The following is a 21,220-nucleotide window of genomic DNA, read 5'->3' as shown; positions in this document are numbered from 1 at the left end:
GAGAGAGTGATAGTATTGACTGAAATTTTACATTATATAGTGGAGCCTTGGTTCTCGAACGTAATTCGTTCCACAAGTCCATTTGACTCCCCAAATGTTTGAAAACCAAGGCGTGGCTTCCTATTGGCACAGGTGCCCCAGAAACAATAGCCGACAACCGCATTGGATGTTCAGCTTCCAAAAAAACATTCAAAAACCAGAACACTTACTTCCAGGTTTTCGGCATTCGGGAGCCGATTTGTTTGTCAACTAAGCCGTTCGAGAACCAAGGTTCCACGGAACTGCCTTGCAGGGCTCTCTGATTTTATTTATTTCAATATTATGTTTACAGACATGGGTATCGCCTATGTATTTTGCTATGTGACTCATTTGACATAGTCTCATAACATTTATTGTACTGCAAACTGCTTCACGGCATTTCAGATATTAAGTGGGCTACAAATGGACGTAACAACAACATCATCAAGAGTGAGATTGGTGCTGAGCTGTTGCCACATCTCCTGTTCACTTATTCAATGCTTGACCCAAGAGTAAATGTGGGCCAAAAATTTACAGTATTTCAGAAGCACTTTTTTTTGAGGGGGGGGAGACTGCTGAGAGCTGGCCTGGGAGGCCTCCCTCTCTATTCTCTTTTCCTTCCCTTTCATGGCAGGTGTAAGGTTGGATGCCAATATTCATTCACACCAGGACATTCCAGGCCAATGATATCCCCCTGTAAAGCAATTACATTGTTTTGCCATATGTGGCACACAGACCAGCTGCTGTACAGTACGTTTTGCTTCAGAAAATCACGTTAATCAATACACCAACTCATTCTGTCAGTTATAATTAAGGCAAGGTAAATGGCAGGTGCAACATTAATCAACAAAACGGAAGCCTACAAGCACCAGATGTAGGGATCTGGCTTAAACCTTAACATCAGGGATTCACATTTATAATCCACCTAATTTCCAAGAGATTGGTGTTAGTGACAGCAAACTCAAGTAATAGAAGACAAGAGCTGCAATCCAGCAACCCATTCCGGTTGCCTTCTTCATTTCCACTAGTCACACACTATTGTCCAGAAGCAACAGTAAACTATGTTTTACCATTATGTCAACAGGTCTGAACTTATGCTTCCTCCCTCCAACACAGCTGCAAAAGGAGCTTGGAAGTTTTTCTTCCTATATTTCAGGCATGTCCAACTTCCAAGAGACTGCGATCTACTCCCACTATATAAAAAAAAACTGACAGTGATCTACCCATTGTATTGACCAAAGTTGTTGAGCTTTCCTTGTAGCTGAATCATAGGAGAAACCCAAGTTTTAAACTCATGCACAAAACACTGGTGTTCTGGGCACCACAGCGTAAGGCTATTGATAAGCTGAAAGGTGTGCAGAGGAGGGCCACCAAGATGATCAAAGGTCTAGAAACCAAGCCTTATGAAGAATGGAGTTGAGTATGTTCAGCCTGGAGAAGACTGAAATATATGAATACATCTTCAAATGTATGGTGGAAGATGGCGCAAACTTGTTTCCAGCTGCTCCAGAGGGGTGGACCCAAATCAGTGGATTCAAAAGTCAAGAAAGGTGATTCCAACTTAACGTTAAGAAGGACTTTCTGACAGTAAGAGCCATTTGACAGTGGAATGAAGTCCCTCGGGAGGTTGTGGACTCTCCTTCCTGGGAGGCTTTTAAATAGAGGTTGGGTGGCCATCTGTCAGAGATGCTTTAGCTGTGATTCCTGCATTGCAAGAGGTTGGACCAGATGACCCATGAGGTCCCTTCCAACTCTACAATTTTATCGTTCTATTATTCTGATGTTAAGTCCCCAAAGAAATCACCGTGTAGAGGAGGTACCCGTATGCGTACATAGGCCAGGTCACCCCACAGAATTTACTGGGAAAGCTTGCTGGATATTTCAGTATCAGACCAATTTCTGAATCAAGGTGGCAGGATGCATTAACTGAAACACACACACCTTTACAGGGTAAGGTTTGTGTTTCACTTCAATTCCTACATTGCACTTTCCTCTCTCAGCACAACTCACATTATATGCCCCTTTCCCAGGTATTATTATTTCAATAATTATTTTATATTGCATTAGCCTCCTAGAAGCCCACTGGCACAGAGACAAAATTATCTTCATGGGGGAAATGTATTGCAGCTGGCGAGGAGAAGATAATTACAATATTCATAATCAAATTTGTAATCTAACACTGTGTCCATCTGTAAGCAAGTTCTATTTTAATACAGATCACTGCTTTTTGAGAGCAACTGAGTGCAGCAACAGAAAGAGAAGATTAACACCCCTGCTGTCCATGAAGCAACATTTGAACAGCCAGACCGATCTGCATAAAAGTCTACAGCAAGATGGGAGTTTTTATGGCGTCTGATTTGTTAAGGAATTGTACATAAAAGCATCCGTTAAGTGGGTGTTAAAACAACTTGAAGGAAGGCTTTAAAATCTTAAAAACACACTGTATCAAAATAAACAAGGAGTCAAAATTCATGAGGAATTCTTGTTATGGAGCTCTTTCACTGAGACAAGACTTCCTGTGGCAGGGTACAGTGGCCATGGCTCAACTCAGGTATTAGGTCACAAACCATGGCTTATGCTAGCCACTGGCCTGGTTCGTACTACACAGTAAGCCAAACCATAGCTTACCTGAACTGCACAGACATCCTGATTCCTGGAAAGAAACTGAGAGGCACCACAGACATCTTTGCTCCTGTGCCACGCTAAGCTAAGCCAAGGTTTGTCTTAGCATATCGTCGAAATGTAGGCATGTTTGAAGAGCGAGTTTAATCACAAGCCCAGGTTGGGACAGAACACTAAGCCAAATCTTAGCTTGGCACTGTGTGGGAGCAAAAAGGACCAAGAAGGATCAATGAAGCCTTGGGCTCAGTGGCGTAGCGTGGGTTGTCAGCACCCGGGGCAAGGCAAGTAATTTGCGCCCCCTAACCCGTGGATTTGCGCCCCCTAACCCGTGGATTTGCGCCCCCTAACCCATGGATTTGCCCTAACCCCAGATGTTGCGCCCGGTGCGGCCCGCCCCCCCTGCACCCCCCACGCTACGCCACTGCTTGGGCTCCTATCTGGGAGCCCGCATGTTCATGTCAACAAGAAGAGCCTGCTGGATTATGCCAAAGGGAGCCCACTTAATCCAGCATTATGTTCTTGCAGTGACCAACCAGATGCCTGTGGGAAACCGGCAAGCAGGACCCGAGCACAAGAGCACAATCCCCTCCTGTTGTTTCCAGCAAGCAGTATTCTAAAGTATTGATGCCTCCATTGGTGGGGGCACAGCATAGCCATCAATAACCCTCTCTTCCATGAATCTGTCCAATCCTCTCTTAAAGCCATCCACGTTGATGGCCATCAATGCTTCCTGCAGGAGCACGTTCCATACTTTCACAATGTGCTGCATGAAGATGTCCTTTATTTTATGTGCCCTGAATCTTCCAACAATCAGCTTCACCGGATGTCCATGAGTTCTAAAGGTGGTCTTGCTAAGTCCTAGTTGGGCTTGCCATGCTGCGCAACCAGGCTGCAGTTTAGAATACAAATCCTGGTTTGAACCTCCCAGAGTTCAACAGGCAAACCCTGTTTGGGTTGGGGCTGCTTGACTGCTTTTCATTTTTCATCCTCTCCACTTTCACCAGTTCCTTCACATGCTCCCACCTCCGCAGCGTGGCAGACTCTGGAGGTGGAGAAAGAGCCATAACTTTGGCCTGTCAGTTCAGCAGGGTTTCTAAACTTGGTTTCAGTGGCTAGAGGCAAACCATGATTTGTTGATGCAGACATTACCTGGGGGGGGGGGTCACATCACTGACAGTGTGAAAGGGTTTTACATGTAGACAAATGTACACACCCAGGGGTCTTCCATACAAGGGGCAAGCCTGGGCAAAACAAGGAACCAGTGATGTGACTCCCATGTAGACGCCTACAGTCTGATACAGATTTGTTCAGAGAATGTCCATTTCAGTTTCTAAATTTTTCCATCTAAAGTTCACCCCAGTTTGGATTTTTTTTTACAGCCCCCACAAAAATGTGCACACATTTTTATTTTTGTATACATCCCCCCCCAATACTCATATTTTTTGGTTGAAGAGTAGCACTGCAAAATTTGAAGCACAAATTTCTAAGGTTTCATTGCAATGAAGACCTGAGAAATGTTGCTGTGATCCCTAGACACAGGATGCCAAGTGCACAGCCAAGAGGAGGTGTCCACTTCCTGTGTCAGCCCCTCTCTACTGCTGTCTCTTCAATACAAGGTGGGAATAAATACATTTTAAGGTGTTGCTGTGAAGATTTCTAAGTGTTATAGCATCATTATTACTCCATATGTTTTATTTAACCAACAGAAAGCCATCATCTTTATGAAGGCATCTGCAAGGGTGATGTTTCCTTTCTATTGCAGATTTTTAACTGTAGGCTATCATTTCGGTCTTGCATAAAGTTCTATTATGGCTTTCTTCAAATATTATGCCTATTTTGGGTTTTTACTGTTGTGTGCTTCTTCAGAGCAGTGTGTGAGAGAGAAGGGGGGGTGGGGGGAGGGAGGGAAAGAAATATTTAAAGTGTGGGCGGAAGATTGATGAGATCCAGTGCTCTGGAATGCATCCACTACACCAGTGGTTTTTTCACACTGTGCCCTGGAGGGTTCCACAGAAGTTTGTCACCATCAGCCATTCAATGAAATGGTCAATTATGGCAAAAAAGCTTCCCCAAGAGGGACCTTCCCTTGCCCACAACTATTTATTAAAATCACTTGTTAGCTGGCCTTTTCACATAGTGGCATATATATGTGTGTGTGTGTGTGTGTGTGTGTGTGTGTGTGTGTGTGTATTTCATCCTCTCCAAAACGACAATAGGGGAGGAGAGTTACCAAACAACCTAGCCATGATGGCTACATATTACCTCTGGGATCAGGGGCACAATGCCTCAAACATCAGCTGCTGGGAAACAGGAGACTGCTATTGCAATGAGGTCTTACTTGTGGTTTTCCCAAAGGATCTACACGGCCAGTGAGAGAACAGGATGCTGGACTGGTTGGGCCTTTGACCTGATCCAGCCACAGTGCTCTTCCAACCTTCATGATCTCAGGGGGAACATCATTCAACAACCAATGCAATCAATGTAAAGATTCAGGAGTATTAGGGCTTCTACTATGGAGTTCTCCAAGTCACGGGTTGGCAATGTGACACCCTCAGGCTGGAGGGGTACTGCTTCCAGGGGTTCATCTTGTAGCCTTGCATCTGGAACTGGCCCTAGGGGCAAGGCCTCCAATTTCTAAGCATAAATTGAGCCCAGAAGCATCTTGACAGTGAATGTAATTGGACCAAGTCCAGCTGGATGGGTTCTCTACATGCCATATCCTTAAAGTGGCACACAATTGCATTTTGTGAATTTTGGACTGGTTGAAAGAGAACTCTCTTTTTGGCATCAGGTTAAAACCATCCTGTTATCTCAGGCAGTTGATGAAATACAATGAGCTGGGTGCTATTGTCTGCATGTTGGGGATCTCTCTTTCCCCATCAAGTTGCTGCTAATATAAAAATTATTTTCCTGTGGTGGCTAGTGCCCATTAAAACTGGTAGGGCAGAAGTCAGGGAGACCAACAGTAGGTGGCGCCAGAGCCATCTCATTCTAGTTTAGTGCTCATCCTCTTCCCTGGTAAGCTCTACAAGAGCAACACTGAGACTAAGGAAGAGGCAGACAGGCAGGATCAGTCCCTGAACTGGTTGTAAGTAAAAAGGAGGGGGGGGGCTGACGAGGCTAGCCTCTGAAGTTGTCCAATTTGTAGATGGTGCTGATTTTTGTTTTATTACAATCGTTAATTGCTTTTGCCTGCAGTTTTAAGGTTTTGCTTTCAAATTTGTTGTAAGGCACCTAGAGACAGGCTGGTATTCCACATCAAACAAACTAAATAAGTAGCAAAACAAAATGCTGCGACTGAGTGCCAGTCCAAAACAGACCAAGGCCAGTCAATCCGCCCCTAGCATGAAGCACCATCTGGAGAAGTACAGCTTAGATTCCTATTCGAAATCTTTCGTGCCAGAAATTTCTCCAACACTCAAGCTTGGAGAAGACAAAAGGCAGAAGTGGGAGTCAGACGAGAGGTAGGTTCTCTGCTAACAGAGGCGGGCCTTCTTACAACAAAGGCAACCACAAAGCAATCTTGGAGCCAAGATAGTGCCAAGACAATCACGCTCTCCATGCAGAGACAGAAACCCTCCCTGGCCATATGGTCGCTCCGAAACACTTTGCCATGCAGGAACGGCTGCAGACGTATCTTTGGGCTGGAATTAGTGTTTAAAGAAGAGTAATTGCTCCAATTAGAAGCTATCCAAGCCAAGAGAAATAGAGAAAGTATTAAATTAGAAACAATCCCAGATTCCAAAAACAGCGCAGAGGCCAAAAAATTGTGACTTGTTAGGCACAGTGTACATATAATTATGATGCAGAGAGAATGCATTACTATTGATGTGAGTCCAAGCTCCCAAAGAGCTATTGATAGTTTCACTAAGAAAGCAAAGAGAAAGGCAAGAATTTGGGGCTGGACATGAACAAGGAGGCTGACAAGCGTAGGTGGGGGAGAGGAGAAAGAGAGGCCAGCTTGCAGACCACACTTAGGAAAGAAAAGATGCCTCAGGGTCTCTCTGCAGCTAGCCCTTGCTGGCATCTATCTGTCTGGAGAGGCAATGGAGTGTGTCTTCAGGGTGAAGTCTATTCACCAGGTAAGCAGCAATGAAGTGACCTCCCTGGGGCGCAAGCCTTGACAATGTGTATGGAGGTCCTGGGCTGCCCAGATGACGACCCCCTCTCAGCCATGCTCATGTGGTCCAAAGGAAAGCAGAGCAATACATTTGGCTCCAGCTTGGCTGCAGAAGTTGCTGGAAGGAGGAGTACAATGAGCCATCCAACCATCTTAGGGACCGGATTTGTGTTGGGTTTATTCCTTAGCCTTTTCTTCTCCCTAAGATGTCCCACAAGCAGTTTGTTCCTCTGGGTTTGCTCAAGCCTTTCTCATGAATGAGGATAGCCACAAGGCAGTGGAGGTTTAGGATCAGTTTCCCTTCTCCTAGGTGGGCTACCTTCCCAGGTTGACGAGTCCTGCCTGCCCCTCACTTCCCTCTACAGCATGTGCAGGAACTGCCTTCTGGACCACTGGAGTCACTATTGGTCTTGTCCGCTCAATCTGCCAGAGCCTGTGTCTTTGCACACAGAGGAAGTCCTCAACTCACTGAGGGATTAAGACCCATTGGCTATCCTCACCTGGTTTAGCTGGCCTGTAGAAGCTGGGGTGTGGCCATTGTTGTATTCTGACAACTTCTAGGAGCCACAGGTGAGAGCGGAGTGCAGGGTGGGGAACAAAAGTGGACAAACTGCCCCAGAAGGAACATGACATGTCCCCCACCAGAGGTTTTACCCCTCCCCTAGCACCCCATACACCCCAGCACTACTGACTTAATAAAGACCCCATTTATTCTACACAGGTTTTAACAATCCTAGAAACCACCAACCTTCACCACTCACAGATTTAGGATCACTGTTTGCCCTACCCTCTCATGCCTTAGAAAGGCAGCCAAAGCTGGCAGTAGAGGAGGGGAAATGTGAATCGCCCTGTGATCTTTGGATGAAGGTCGGAATACAAATTTAATAAATACTGCATAAATAAAATGAAACTCCAAAGTTGACACTAACAGATACATAATGGAAAAATCCTGGTGCGTTTCTGAAAATAAAAAAGAGTATACCTTTCAACTGGCAGACTAATGATTGACAATGATGTTGATGGTTTGTAATTTTACTGCTGATTTTAATGTTGCTCCACCACAATTATATATATTTTTAATGTTGGCGGTATAGACATTTTTGAAAACTAATAATAATAATAAATACAGTTAATAAAAACCATTAGCGTTCATCTCACAGTTTAATGTTTCATCCAAAAAAAACTTATTCTACCCGTTGCTGCCTGCGTAGAAATAATAATGCAGCAAACAACCACAGACCCTTCAGTAAAAGGTTGCTTCTGCCACTCATTTCTAAAGAAGCTTTATGCACCTTTTAAAATTTGGAATAAAGTCACGAGGCAAGCAAGGTCTGCCCCTGCTTGGAGGCCTTGCCCACTGGCCTTGGTGGGATCCACCGGACAACAACTTGATCTGACTTGTGTGCAGTAGACAATGGCTTTTATTGCCAGATGGAAATGAATCTTATGTTCAAATCTTTCTTTGGTCCATCCCCAAATGAAGGAAGGAAGGAAGAAGGAAGAGATCTTACTTTCCCATCCAAACTGCGTAGCTGTCGGGGAGTCTCGGGATGAAGAGGATGGAGTTTCCACTGTCAACCTCAACTGCTCCGTAGCAGTCTGCCTCAGTCACTCCAAAAGTCCAGTGGAAGTAGGATTCCTAGAACCAAGGAATTTAAAAGCATTCCATTATGCCAGTTCTCCACTCTTGCCTAATATTTTTTTTAAGGGTATTTGGAAAGATGTTAAGGTCAATACAGATTAGCACTACCTGTGGCAAAGGGACCCACTGGGTTGAAAGGTTTCGAACATAATGCAAAACACCTTCCAAATCACCTCTATCATCACTTTTAAAAAGGCAATCTGATTACATGGATATATTTGCCAAAAAAGTGGGGGGAACTAACAAAAATTAAAATGCTGAGCACCCTGAACTTCAAGACATTTATTCAGAAGTGTAGTGATTCAATGGAACTCTGATCCCATTGGAGAGGACAGAGAAGTAACAAGAGCAAGGGTTCACTAATGTGACACTCCCAGGAAGGAGTGCCTGTGAGTACGTCCTTCGATGTCCACAGAAGGTTTCAGTAAACACCCGTCCCAAAATCAAAAATGATATGATTATTTATATAGTGCCCTTTGTCAGAAAACCACAGGGAGGTTTACAACATTACACGCAAATGCCAGCACGTAATAGAATACCTAGACAATATAAAGATCAAATCAGTTGTAGAAATACAATTATAATAAGAAATACATAATAATATACAGGAGTTCATAATACACAGATTTTCTTAGCAGCAAAATAAGGGAGAAACCTCTGTGATCCTGCTCAGTTCCTGTCTGCACTAACTTGGCCTCTCCAAAATGGAGCAACCCCACTTAAACATGCCCACACATTTAAGTGCACATCAGGATGGATGCCCTCCAGATGTCTTGCAACTCCTATCAGCCCCAGAGAGTGATTGGCTGTGCTAGCCAATGTGCTAGTATGACAGGAGGTAGAGCCCAAGCAGCCTGGAGGGTACCACATTAGGGGAAGGCTCATTTGTCCTTCCATGATAGGAACCCTTTGGCTGTACACCGACAGTCTGAGGATTCTACATCTTCCTTCCTTCTAACTGTGAGTGCTGCACTCCACCAGCACCAACTACACTAACAGAATTGCTTTTGGAGGATCAAATTGCAACTACCTATTTCTATGGGCAGGGCAAACTCTCCATTCTCTTTCTTGCCCCACCATAAGACTCCCATCAACTGAAGAGGGTCTTCAGGAATACATAAAGCAGGAGTCCCCTTTCTACTGATTGCAGTGGGAGCTGACTGGCAGCTTAAGGGGCAAGCTTAAAATTGTGGATCTTTAAGGGTATTGCTGCTAAATCATAAATCCTGACTCCTCAGGCAACGCCTATTGACAGTGGCTGATGATTGGATAAGAGGATTACAGTCTCATACTGAATCAAGACCCAAGACCAATGAGAAGTTGCAACGGGGCATCTTGCCTAACCAAATGCCCACACTAAACCTCTGAGCAAGTTGATCTCATCTGGCTTTCCGTCAGCTACCTTGAATACGTGCCTGACTGCACCCCACTGAGAAGGAAACATGAACTGCACAAATTACTTAAGTTTAACAACGGTCCATAAGAGGCACAACCTTTGCCCATTTTGTGCCTCAATCAACCCTGCCTACATGACTGTAAAACAGATAACCATCCTGGATTAAACTGAGAGCAAAACTGAACTACAACCTCATCCCCACCTCTAAGAGGCTGAGAAATCTCACTTGCACTGTGTTAGAAGAGACCAGGGGAAATAGGTTAACAAGAACAAGCATGCTGGGGCAAGAGATTCTGCAAGCTCTCTGGTCTTTTCTTGTGGGTTAAGACACAGACAGGAAGCAGCTATAGAGCAAGTCCCTAGGGGGAGGGTGGTGATATCTCAAGGACTCCCAGAGACATGGATATACCCAAGCTGGGTGGTCAACAGCTCCTGGAAAGGGAATCAGTGAGGCAGAGGGGAAAGAGCCCACCATGAGCCAGCCCACATGGGACAGTGTTTCTGATGCATTGAATTAACTGATGCAGGACAGCAAGAGCCATGTGAAATAATTCGTGGTAAACACTGCAGAAGAAGGCCTGGGCTGATCAAGCATTTGCTGTATTAACCAATGAAAAGTTCAAAAGGGTGGAGGGAGAAAGGAAATCAGAAGCCCACTAGCTGACTCCAAGCACACCAGTGTTTCAGGAAAGATAACGATCAAGAACGTAAGAACATAAGGAGAGCCTGCTGGATCAGGCCAATGGCCCATATAGTTTAGCATCCTGTTCTCACTTAAGGTGGCCACCCAGATGCCCCTATGGGGAACCCATAAGCAGGACCTGAGGCAGAGTCTTTGGGAACTGACTGTTTTTGAAGAAAGGCCTGGCGATATGATGTTCTTATTATTGTTGCCTGTGTTTTTACTGGATTTTTAAAATTTTATTTTAATTCTATTCAAGTCTAATTACATTTTCATGATTGCCCTTCCTAGGTTTTTAGCTTTTTCTATTTTATTTGGGTAAGCCAGCTTGAGTCCCAGACTGGGGAAAAGGTGAGATATAAATAAATAAATTTAAACAACAAGAACAACTTATAGGCATGTGATGTGTGTGTTTTTCCACTGGTGGACAGTAGCCAGCAACTAATAAAAGGGGCTGAGATCTGAGCTAAAAGAGATAAGTCTGTTGTTTGCTCATGCTAAATCTTACCTGCCGAAACACAACGCCTGTGTCAGTGCAGTATCTGTTGGTCTGCTCCCCGCCTTGCAGGAGGACAATGGATTTCTTTGGCACATCCTTGTTTGATCTCAGCCGCTCGCACAAGCGAGTTCTGTTCAGGGCAAAGAGCGCTGCTGGAACCTTCAAGGTTTCGTTCCCCAGCCAAAAAGACGGCCTGGAAAGAGGAAGGAAACATTAGCTTCTGCAACAAGAGCAGCCCTCCCCCTAACCTGGGGCCTTCCAGGTGTTTTGGACTACAATTCCAGTCGGGAGTCATCAGCAGTCGGATGGCACCCAATCCCAAAACCCTTGATGACCTCCCCCAGCAAATGTTAAGCAGCACAGCGAAGGAGATGAAACCTTAACAGGACCCAGTAGGCTCTCCACCCATCTTGCACCACCTTCAGCGATCAACCAACCAGATAGAACAGTCCATGGCAAAACAGGGTGTCCAAGCCCCACACTGGCCAGTCACTCCAGAAAGATACCACGGCACTGGAAGCCACCAAGAAAGTCAACAGGAATGCATGTGCCCTGCCCAGTTCCGACCACAGTCATTCCAATTCCCAAGTTGGCCTTATACCCAGATGGCAAAATCTCACCCTGGGCTTGAATTGCCACCAGTGGCTCTATTTAAAACAATACGTTAGATTAACTAAGTGGCCTGTAAGCATCTCAAAGGGACTCACATCAGAAGGTGACACACACATTCCTGCATGGCAGGGGGCTGGACTAGAGGACTCCTTGGGTCTCTTCCAACTCTACAATTCTATGATTCTACGTACTACATCTGACTTGAGCAGCACTTCCACTTCCAATTCCATTCCATCTCATCGCCTCTTCACTTATTGACGGGCGGATTGTGCTACACAGATGCTGCCCTTGACATCTGGAACCTTATTTCTGTGCTTTTGTTCCATTGTCTTCCCAGAGGCAAAAATCAAGTTTGCACATTCATTTCTGCATAATGCATTCTGCTTTTGCTAGCTGTTGGCTGTGTGCACGCCTGGAGCAGGCCTCTGGAGAATAAGCATTACGCCCACTTGGTAGACGAGTAAAGGATGGATCCATGAAGCCAAACTTCCAATTGCCCACACAGTCCTACTTCCACCGACAGATCAGTAATGATCAACTTTAGCACCAGCCAACAAACATCTCACATTCTCAGGTTCAACTTAGTTTAGCTGAGCTACATGGAATGGGCCCCTCCAGCAACTCAAGAGTAGAAAATAAGGAACAAACATAGTGGTTATGCCTTCAGCCACAAGCTGTTACTATGCTCAGCTGTTGCTAAGATGTAGATATATATTTTCTATCAACCTGCATTAACCTGAGCGTGCTCAGTGAAATGTTCCCTCATGTATTAATTATTATATGGCTTTCTCAGAAAACGGAAAACGTGCAAAAGAAGGTAACCTTTGCTTCGTAGCTGGCAAAGAGCAAACTTCAGCGCGGTTTCAGCATCAAAAGTCCAAAATGCACAATTCCTGCAGCCAACGCAGCATAAAGGAACTTTTAATCTGTAACACCTGGAGACAATTCGGGAAAGCCAAAGGTCAAACTTCTTCAGTGCGCAAAAATGGTGTGCGCGTGAGGGAGAGCTCTGTGTGCGACTGAGGCACAGACAGAGAGTGCTGTGTCTGCATGTGTGTTGAGTGACTGTGGCGAATGTAAACACCTGTATACACACATGCACGTAAGTGTGTTCACCACACCCACTGTTAGTGTGTGGCCCTCGGAAGGGTGGCTGACTCCTAATTTGGCCCTCAGACTGTAAGAAGGTTAGCCCCTGCCCTGTTCTAAAGCCCTGGTTGGCAGCTTATTTTTGCTAAAAGGCCAGCAACGTTGGTTCTTACTTGTCCTGAGATTCAAGCCAAAGGACTCTGTGGCATCTCTTTCCTCCCTGGTGTGGACAGCAAGAAAAGCCCTTGCAAAGCCTATCCTCCAAGCAAGCAAGGTCCACACATTGCCACCTTCCCACCCTGCCTCAGCTTCTGCGGAGTGAATGGCTGTATTACATAACCAGGGAAGTGCATCGCCAACACCTCTCGCCATCCACACTGGGAAGGGTTTTTGCTCATGTGAACATAGAAGCGACTGTGGTTGCAGAAGAAGTTCTCAAGATCAAGGGGCCGTGGAGGGAGAGGAGGGGTAGACAGATTCCGTTCCAGCTGCCCATCCCAAACCTAAGGCAAATTCTCAAGAATTCATCTAAGAAAGCAAAGATCCTGTTCTATCACCTTCCTGCCCTTCCCATGATTAGGTGGCAACCACATCTATTTATGACTTGTTAAGGCAAGCATGGTTGAGCAATGAAATGTCATCTGGCAAGAGTCGCCCCTGTAGAATCCCTGGGAGAGCCAGACAGTGACCGTCTTGCCAGGACTGGTTGCATATAAGCCACTAAGTAGCAGGGTAGACAAACTCTACTATTTATATATAGTACATCTGTAGAGTTGGGAGGGACACAGAGGATCATCTAGTCCAACCCCTATAATGCAGGAGTAGCAGCTTCAGAATCTGTTGGGAATTCTTTAGCTGTGATTTCTGCATTGCAGAGGGGTTGGATTAATGACCCTTGAGGGATTCCACACGAACTCTACAATTCTACATTTCTCTTTATAATAAAAGTCAACCTTGTCAGAGTTCAAGCATGTTGGGGGAAGGGGAACCACTTGTGGCTTACAGAATTTTAAAGAAGTTACAAGGCACATTTGACCCAATTCAGACATAACACTACTACTGCTCCAATAAACTATGGCTTGTTGGAGTAGGGAAAAGGAAGAGCTCAAACGTTGCTAACTTATTTTCCTTCCTCCTCACCTTCAGCTTGAAAAGAGGCATCCTGATTTGTTAAACCAAGATTTCCCATGACATCCAACCCAGGAAACTGTGGGTTAAAGGCTTTCTCTAACCAAGATTGCTGCTCCAACTTTGCATGGAGCTCTTAAACCACAATTCTCTTATCAGTTCTTATCCCACTTGAACAGGACATGGGGTTTTGGAGACAGAGTATTCCCTCTGATCTGGGCAATGGAGTTAAACCAGGGGTAGGCAACCTAAGGCCCGTGGGCCGGATCTTGGCAAATTGCCTTCTCAATTCGGATGGTCCGGGAATCAGTGTGTTTTTACATGAGTAGAATGTGTGTTTTTATTTAAAATGCATCTCTGGGTTATTCATGGGGCATAGGAATTCATTCATTTTCTTATTCAAAATATAGTCTGGCCAACCACATGCTCTGAGGGATGGTGGATCGGCCCACGGCTGAAAAAGGTTGCTGACCTCTGAGTTAAAGGCTACATTTCTATTTACAGGAGCAGCAATGGGGGGAATCTATGACTTTTGAAGTTAATCATGATAAAACATGATAAATGCCACAGTTACCATATTCTTCCGTGTACAAGAAGAGGCTTTTTAATTAAAAGAAAGTGCTAAAAATTTGATGGGACGGGCGACTGGTGGCTGCTGTGAGCAGGAGATTGTCATCGGCATTTGGGCGGGTGATTGGTGACTGCAACAATGTCTCCTGGCGATTGGCTGCTACGGCAATAGGGCGTGTGATTGTCGGCTGCTGGTGGCGAGCGGGCTCACAATTGGTGGCTTTGTGGATACACCCCCAAAAGCTCAACAAGTCTGGGCAACCCCCCCCCAAAAAAAGCTGAACAACACGCAGTAATTTCCCTCCATTTCCTCAGTTTTGTATCCCAAAAAGTAAGGGTTGTGTTATACACGGGGGCGTGTTATACAGTGGTACCTTGGGTTACATATGCTTCAGGTTACATACGCTTCAGGTTACAGACTCCGCTAACCCAGAAATAGTACCTTGGGTTAAGAACTTTGCTTCAGGATAAGAACAGAAATCGTGCTCCGGCAGCGCAGCGGCACCAGGAGGCCCATTAGCTAAGTGTGGTGCTTCAGGTTAAGAACAGTTTTAGGTTAAGAACGGACCTACAGAACGAATCAAGTACATGGAAAAATATGGTAAGTCATATATATGCTTATTGTTGCTTGCTACTAGACCAAGGATCATGGTTGGGCCTGTCTACCCACTGCAGCAAAGATACCAGAGTTTTGTTGCCCTAAGAAGCCCAGGAACTTATCAAATGGAATCAACTTATATTTGTTCAAGGATTAGCAAGTCTGCCTAGGAATTGCCACCCTGTGGTTCACCACAGAAACCCACTGAGCCCAGCTGAGCAATCTTTTATTTTCTCACACCCTCCCCACTCCCAGAACTCTGCAGTTTGAAAGCAAAAAATAGCTCTCACTGCCATCTAAAAAGGCATAGACTTTTTACCTCTTAGGTGCTTGCCACTCCAAGGTAAACACTGTTGCCTTTTAAATAAATTGTCCTGTAATCATGAGCACCTTGCTCCTAGAAAGGGCTCAGCCCTCTGTGCATGTTTTACACTGAAGTCCTCCAGTACCTTTGCCGGGGATTACTTTCAAATCAGAGAATTGTAGAGTTGGAAGGAACTCAAAGGGTCATCTAATTCAACCCCTGGCAATGCAGAAAGAAGCATACACAGGGCTTGCATTTAAGCAAGCAAACCTTGCTGGAGTGGTGGGTTATGCCAACCATGGAGTTGGATATGCCTCCCTCCCAATGATAAGGTAGTCGAACCAGAGAAGAAAAGGGGTTGGCAGAGAATGTAAAAAGCCACCTCCCCACCATCTGCCCTGGCCAGTGTGAGCCCAGAAGGGCTTTGGAAGTGGCAGCTCTTCCATCAGTGACTCTCCAAGGAAGTAATTCTATTTAGTACCTTGGCCAGTGTCGAGAAAGGACCATAAATATATCTGCCTCTGGTCTCCAAGCAGATATAATTCTGGAGCAGGCTGCATGACCACAGGCTTCAGATGGTGTTCCTAACTTGTTTAGAGATTCAGCATAATTACATTTTTGTTATGTTTAGAGCAACCGGTTAGCATGCATTCTTGCTCAGGAAATACATGAACTGCAACATGGGAAAGTTCACCGACGTAACAGATTTTAAATCACCAAAATAGAAGGCAAATTTTATTCAACCTTCCCCAAGAACAAGGCTTCGCTACACAATAGCAGAAAGACAAGCAAATCCATTGGGGCTGGCCTCTCACATCATTTCTCTCAAATATTGTGTTGAATTTAAGAGTCTGATTGGGCCATTCTCCCTCATCCCCAAACGGGTGAGCCAGCTTATAAAAGGAAGGGTTTTTAAAAAATAATGTCTGGCCTTTGCATTAGCAATGCAAGAGAAACAACAACACCTGACCTAGTCCTTGGAAAGTGAACTCTGTTATCTACCAAAGGCAGCACAAGTTGGAAACAGAAAGCAATGATAAACTACAGCTCCCATCAGCCTCCTGGACCACTGGGCATGCTGGCTGCCAGGTGTGCTGGGAGCAGGAGTCCAGCAACATCAAAAGGGGCTCACGTCCCCCTACCCTCACCCCAATTTACAACTGCAGCTGTGAATATTTCAGAGGAAAGGCAAGATAAAAATGTAAAGGGATAGAAGAAGAGGGCTCTGCTTTGAAGAGGATTTCAGCCGCCCCTCCTTGGGAACAAACAGCAGCGGAAAGATACAGCAACTGCCTGAAGCAAATAAGCAACTTCACACACAAAAAACCCTAGCCCTGACCTTTCGCCTTTAAGACCAGCATGATCTTAAGCTTTGTGTAGGCTAAGCCTATGAAAAATAGGGAGGCAAGAAAATATTCCTCTCCTTATTTTCTCTGTGTTGGTCCGCTGAGAAAGTCACAGGAACAAGGGCATTAGGAAAAGTTGGCAAGCCTATTTCTAAGGGTCGGGAGTGAAAAATTGGGGTGGAAGTGCCTCATTGGTCTGCCAAGTAGATCTAAACGCTGGTGCCCAAACCCTATGTTACTAGGTCTATTTGCTTGGCATTGACCACCCACATGGTTACTTTCATTTGTTTTGGGACTGGGATTCCTTAAAATGTATCACTGAATTGCGAATTTTCTGAAATATGTTGGGCCTTCAATAAACTATGTTTCTAACACCTAGAGAAAAATCCCCTTTCCTCTTTTTTTTGGGGGGGGGGTGCTCCATCCTTGGGTAAAAAAACACAGATTTCATGGTACATGGGAAACAGGAACTAGGTAGTTTGTAGATTTTTTTGTAAACCACTTTGCGGTTGTTTCTACAATCAAGCAGTGCATAAATTTTAGGAAATAAATAAACACACACAAAGCTGTATGCAGTCTCACTCCTTGACCTTTTTCCCACCCACATCCTCAACAGGAAGATTCTGACCTCTCTGATGGGTTAAGATCATTATGTGCAGTACTTTGATCAATTCAGGAGGCGCTGTATTAATGCCAAGAGGAATGCCTAAACTTTAACAAAGTCCTGATCACACCAAAGCAAGTCCCTCTTTTCATGCCACTGCAATTGCAATGGAGAAAAGGAATACTACACAATGAATGGATGAGCATATTAAACGTAGTTACAGTTTCCTCCAAGCTTCACATCCCAAGATCTGTGGGGCACAGTAGGAGGCAGCATGCTCTTCTACCAGAAATCTATTCAGCTCTCTCAAGTCTCTTTGCAAAACACTTCGCAAATCCCACAATGTGAGCTTAATGCGCTCTTCTAGTGACATGCTTTGCAAACCTACTGAAAAATAACAAGGTCAGGACTTTGATCGTCTTCATCAAGAATCCTAGTTTTGTATGGACAAAACTCAGATTCCCTTAATCAAAAGCCTTAAGACTGACAAGGTCATTTTTTACAGTATGAGGTTTAACATTACAGCAGTAATGAATAGATCTGTGGCACCCGCGATGAAGCACAAAGGAAGCACGACTGATTTTTAATAGGATTTTGAGAGTCTAACAGTTGCTTTGAAAAAATGTTTGGGGTAGGAAAGCAACCATTTTTTTTATTAAATGGGGAAAATGAAATGGAAGCAGAAAGCAATTGTTTACACAGAAACACTGTTGCTGCAATTCAAAAATCACTCACAGCCCAAGAGATATGCCTGCATATGCCTTACTCTCCCTCAGCCTTCCCCAACCTGATGCCCTCCAGATATTTTGGACTGTAATTCCTATCAGGCCCAACTAGCACAGACATGCTGGCTGCTGATGGGAGTTGCAATCTGAAACATGGAGGGCACCACATTGGGGAAAGCTGTTCCATCTGAGCCTAGAAGGACATTGTTAGTTGTGTTGATACACTGGGATGTGTGTGCATCAAGCAAACACAAGAGAGCCAATCCTAGAATCAAGAGGTGCTGCATTGGGTCACCAATATCTTCCTTCAAGGCAGGGGTGGCTAGCCTGTGTACCTACATATGTTCTTGGACTCTGGGGCTGACTGGAGTTGTGAGTCCACCCCTGCTTTAATCGATGGGTCAGGAGGAATCTTGCAGATGTGCACCAGGTCAGCAGGATTCAGGGAAAGTACAGCAGAAAGGGCAAGGGGTGTGCCAAACTTGGCCAAAGACAAGCCTGGAAGAAACCATGGCCAGGCAGATCCCTTAATTTTAAAATGCATCCCTATTCCACAGCTATATGGAACACACTGCACCTCACACGTGGAGACCAGTTCTCATCCCATGGATCACTATGTGAGTTTTTCTTTGTTACAATATTCTCTGGACTTTCTTAATCACCCAAATCAATTCCGGCTGAGAGTCCCTTAAAAAAAACTGCCCTAGAACAAGAGCATAGGAAGATCCTTTATTCAGAGTCAGACCATTAGTCCATTTAGCTCTGTACTGTGTACACTGGCCGGTTATGGAGCTCCAGGATTTCAGACAAAATCTCTCTCAGCCCTACGTGGAGATGCTAGGGACTGAACATGGTATTTTCTGCATACAAATTTCTGCCACTGAATTTAACCTAGAGATCTTGTTGCTTGTACAGAATAGCTGGAACTCAAACACATTTAGCAACATTTACTGTTTGGGATAGCCACACATCATATTTTTAGGCCTGGGAGTGGTGGTTAAAACAAAAAAGAACTCTCACACACACAAATACTTGGAAAAGCCACACCCAACGTCTCCCCAAGAAATAAAGACAACTGCAGATTATGCCCCTTGATACAAATACTGAATCTGAAAGGAAGTACTAAAGTCCAGTTCAAACTGTTAACATCAAAATAAGGACACCCACATATCCTCATAAGGAACTAGCAACAGCTCTCCAAGACTTCAGGCAGGGATCTTTCCCAACCACACCTGGAGATGCAGGGCATTGACCCTGGGACCTTTTGCACACAAAGCAGCACTGACCTTTGGCTCCCCTCCACCCCTTTTGACATTCCTGTGCATTATCCATACTAACTTCTGAAGTGAAAGCAATGAAAGGTCAGTACAAAGCTGCCCATAGTAGGGTTATAAACAGATGGAAAAGGGAATAGAACAAGAGCATTTAATAAAATACTATAAACTTCACAGAGGTTTTCACAGAAGAGCCTACAGCTGCAAGCACACATTTAAAGCGCATTCTATCACAACCCAGGATTCCTGGGAACTGTAGTTAAGGGTGGCAGAAACTGCAACTCTCCAAGGGTCAAATTACATTTCCCAAGGTTCTGGGTCTGTGTGATTTAAACGTATGGCATATACACTGCCTAAAGCTCACTCAGCCACGCTTGCTGCCTATATGAATAGAGAGATAGGGCGAGGAGAATAGAGAAAGCCAGGGGGAGCCGTGGCATTGGCTGCCCGTGCACCCGCAGCCACGGGCGACGTGCACGTCAGGAGACACCCCATTCCCACTAACTCGTAGGAGAGGTCGCAGAGGGGGCGTAAACCGGAGGGAATCTGGAACACGTGTTCACGCTTCGCAGCAGCATTTCAAAGAAGGAATGCCCCGCAAGAGGCAAAGAGAGTGCTGCTTATTCCTCCCTCCAGCTCCTGCAAGGAATCTTGCAAGCCAGCCAGCCACCCTCTTGCCTCCGGCCAGCCGTCGGTGCTGCCTGCCTGCTTTGCTCCGCAGCCTGCCAAGCAACAGCAGCAGAAGCAGCGCCTTTCTTACCCCTCGGACGCAGCCATGTTGCTTCGTCGGACTCGGTCTGTCATGTGACCGCCACTGCCCTTGTCAGCCACTAAAAAAAGGGAAACCAGGAAGGGGCGGGGCAAAGGGTGGGGTTTGGTTGCTCCTGGCGACGAGGAACTCTTTGGCCAGCGGGGAGGGGGCGCTGCGTTCTCTTTATGTTTCTAGCCCCTCTGGAGCAAGTTGGCTGGCTCTTCTCTGGGGAGGAGAGAAACGGCCCAGGTGCCACTGCTTGCCAGGGCTTTTAGCCTACCCACAACCTGTTCTCAGTACCAAATATGATGATGGGTGGGGTGTTTCTAGCTCATAGAACTGTAGAGCTAGAAGGGACCACGAGGGTCATCTAGTCCAACCCCCTGCAATGCAGGAATCTTTTGCCCAACGTGGGGCTCAAACCCACGACCCTGAGATTAAGAGTCTCCTGCTCAACCAAAGGGGAACTGTCACGCTTTGTTGTCATTTTTGCAATGGCCAGGAGGTGTGATGTTATAGTGCTGAAATTTTGTGGTTTTTATATGTTGTTACATTTGCTATTATGGTGCTGTTTTGTTATGTTAATTAAAAAATTGTTGTTGTGATGGTTGATTTTGAGATGCATCCCTGCTTTCTGTGTTGTCAGCCGCTTTGAGAATGAGTGAGGTAACCCCACAGCAGATTTCTTTCTGATATAAATTGTCACCTGCCATTGCACCATAATTATTTCTTAATATTGAAGATGAAGAAGATAATGTAAACAACGTATGTACTTCACTCAGTCACAGTCATGGTTACAGTTTTCTCAGTTTTCTTTTGTTTATCTGTACAGTGGTACCTCAGGTTAAGTACTTAATTCGTTCCGGAGGTCCGTACTTAACCTGAAACTGTTCTTAACCTGAAGCACCACTTTAGCCAATGGGGCCTCCTGCTGCTGCCGCGCCGCTGGAGTATGATTTCTGTTCTCATCCTGAAGCAGAGTTCTTAACCTGAAGCACTATTTCTGGGTTAGTGGAGTCTGTAACTTGAAGCGTATGTAACCTGAAGCGTATATAACCCAAGGTACCACTGTACATCCTATTGACTTTTTGCAGCTGTATTCTTAAAAAATAAATAAATAAATGTATGTTGTTGTTGTTTTAAAAAAATAACACCAAAAAAGGTTTGCTGGGCTGGAGGTCACTTTGTCAAGATATATATGCTGCATTCTCTTCAATCTGTAAATATATACAGTTGCACA

General features: G+C 45.1%; 1 protein-coding gene across 1 annotated transcript in view; it reads right to left on the bottom strand.

The window, feature by feature from the left end:
- The window catches only part of PEPD (peptidase D), a 123,515-nt gene extending 103,459 nt beyond the window's left edge, over nucleotides 1-20,056 (bottom strand). Inside the window, exons 1-3 of the mRNA XM_083625248.1 lie at nucleotides 19,990-20,056; nucleotides 10,989-11,172; nucleotides 8,272-8,399 (exon numbers count right to left, since the gene is read on the bottom strand). Of these exons, the coding sequence (XP_083481374.1) occupies nucleotides 8,272-8,399; nucleotides 10,989-11,172; nucleotides 19,990-20,033 (356 nt within the window). The 5' untranslated portion in view covers nucleotides 20,034-20,056. The remainder of the gene's footprint in view (nucleotides 1-8,271; nucleotides 8,400-10,988; nucleotides 11,173-19,989) is intronic.
- Between the last annotated feature and the right edge of the window lie 1,164 nt (nucleotides 20,057-21,220).

Source organism: Podarcis filfolensis (genome assembly GCF_964270895.1).
Source record: "Podarcis filfolensis genome assembly, chromosome: 8".
NCBI lineage: Eukaryota > Metazoa > Chordata > Lepidosauria > Squamata > Lacertidae > Podarcis > Podarcis filfolensis.
Note: the sequence above shows the minus strand (reverse complement) of the source record. Positions and strands in the feature narration are given on the sequence as shown.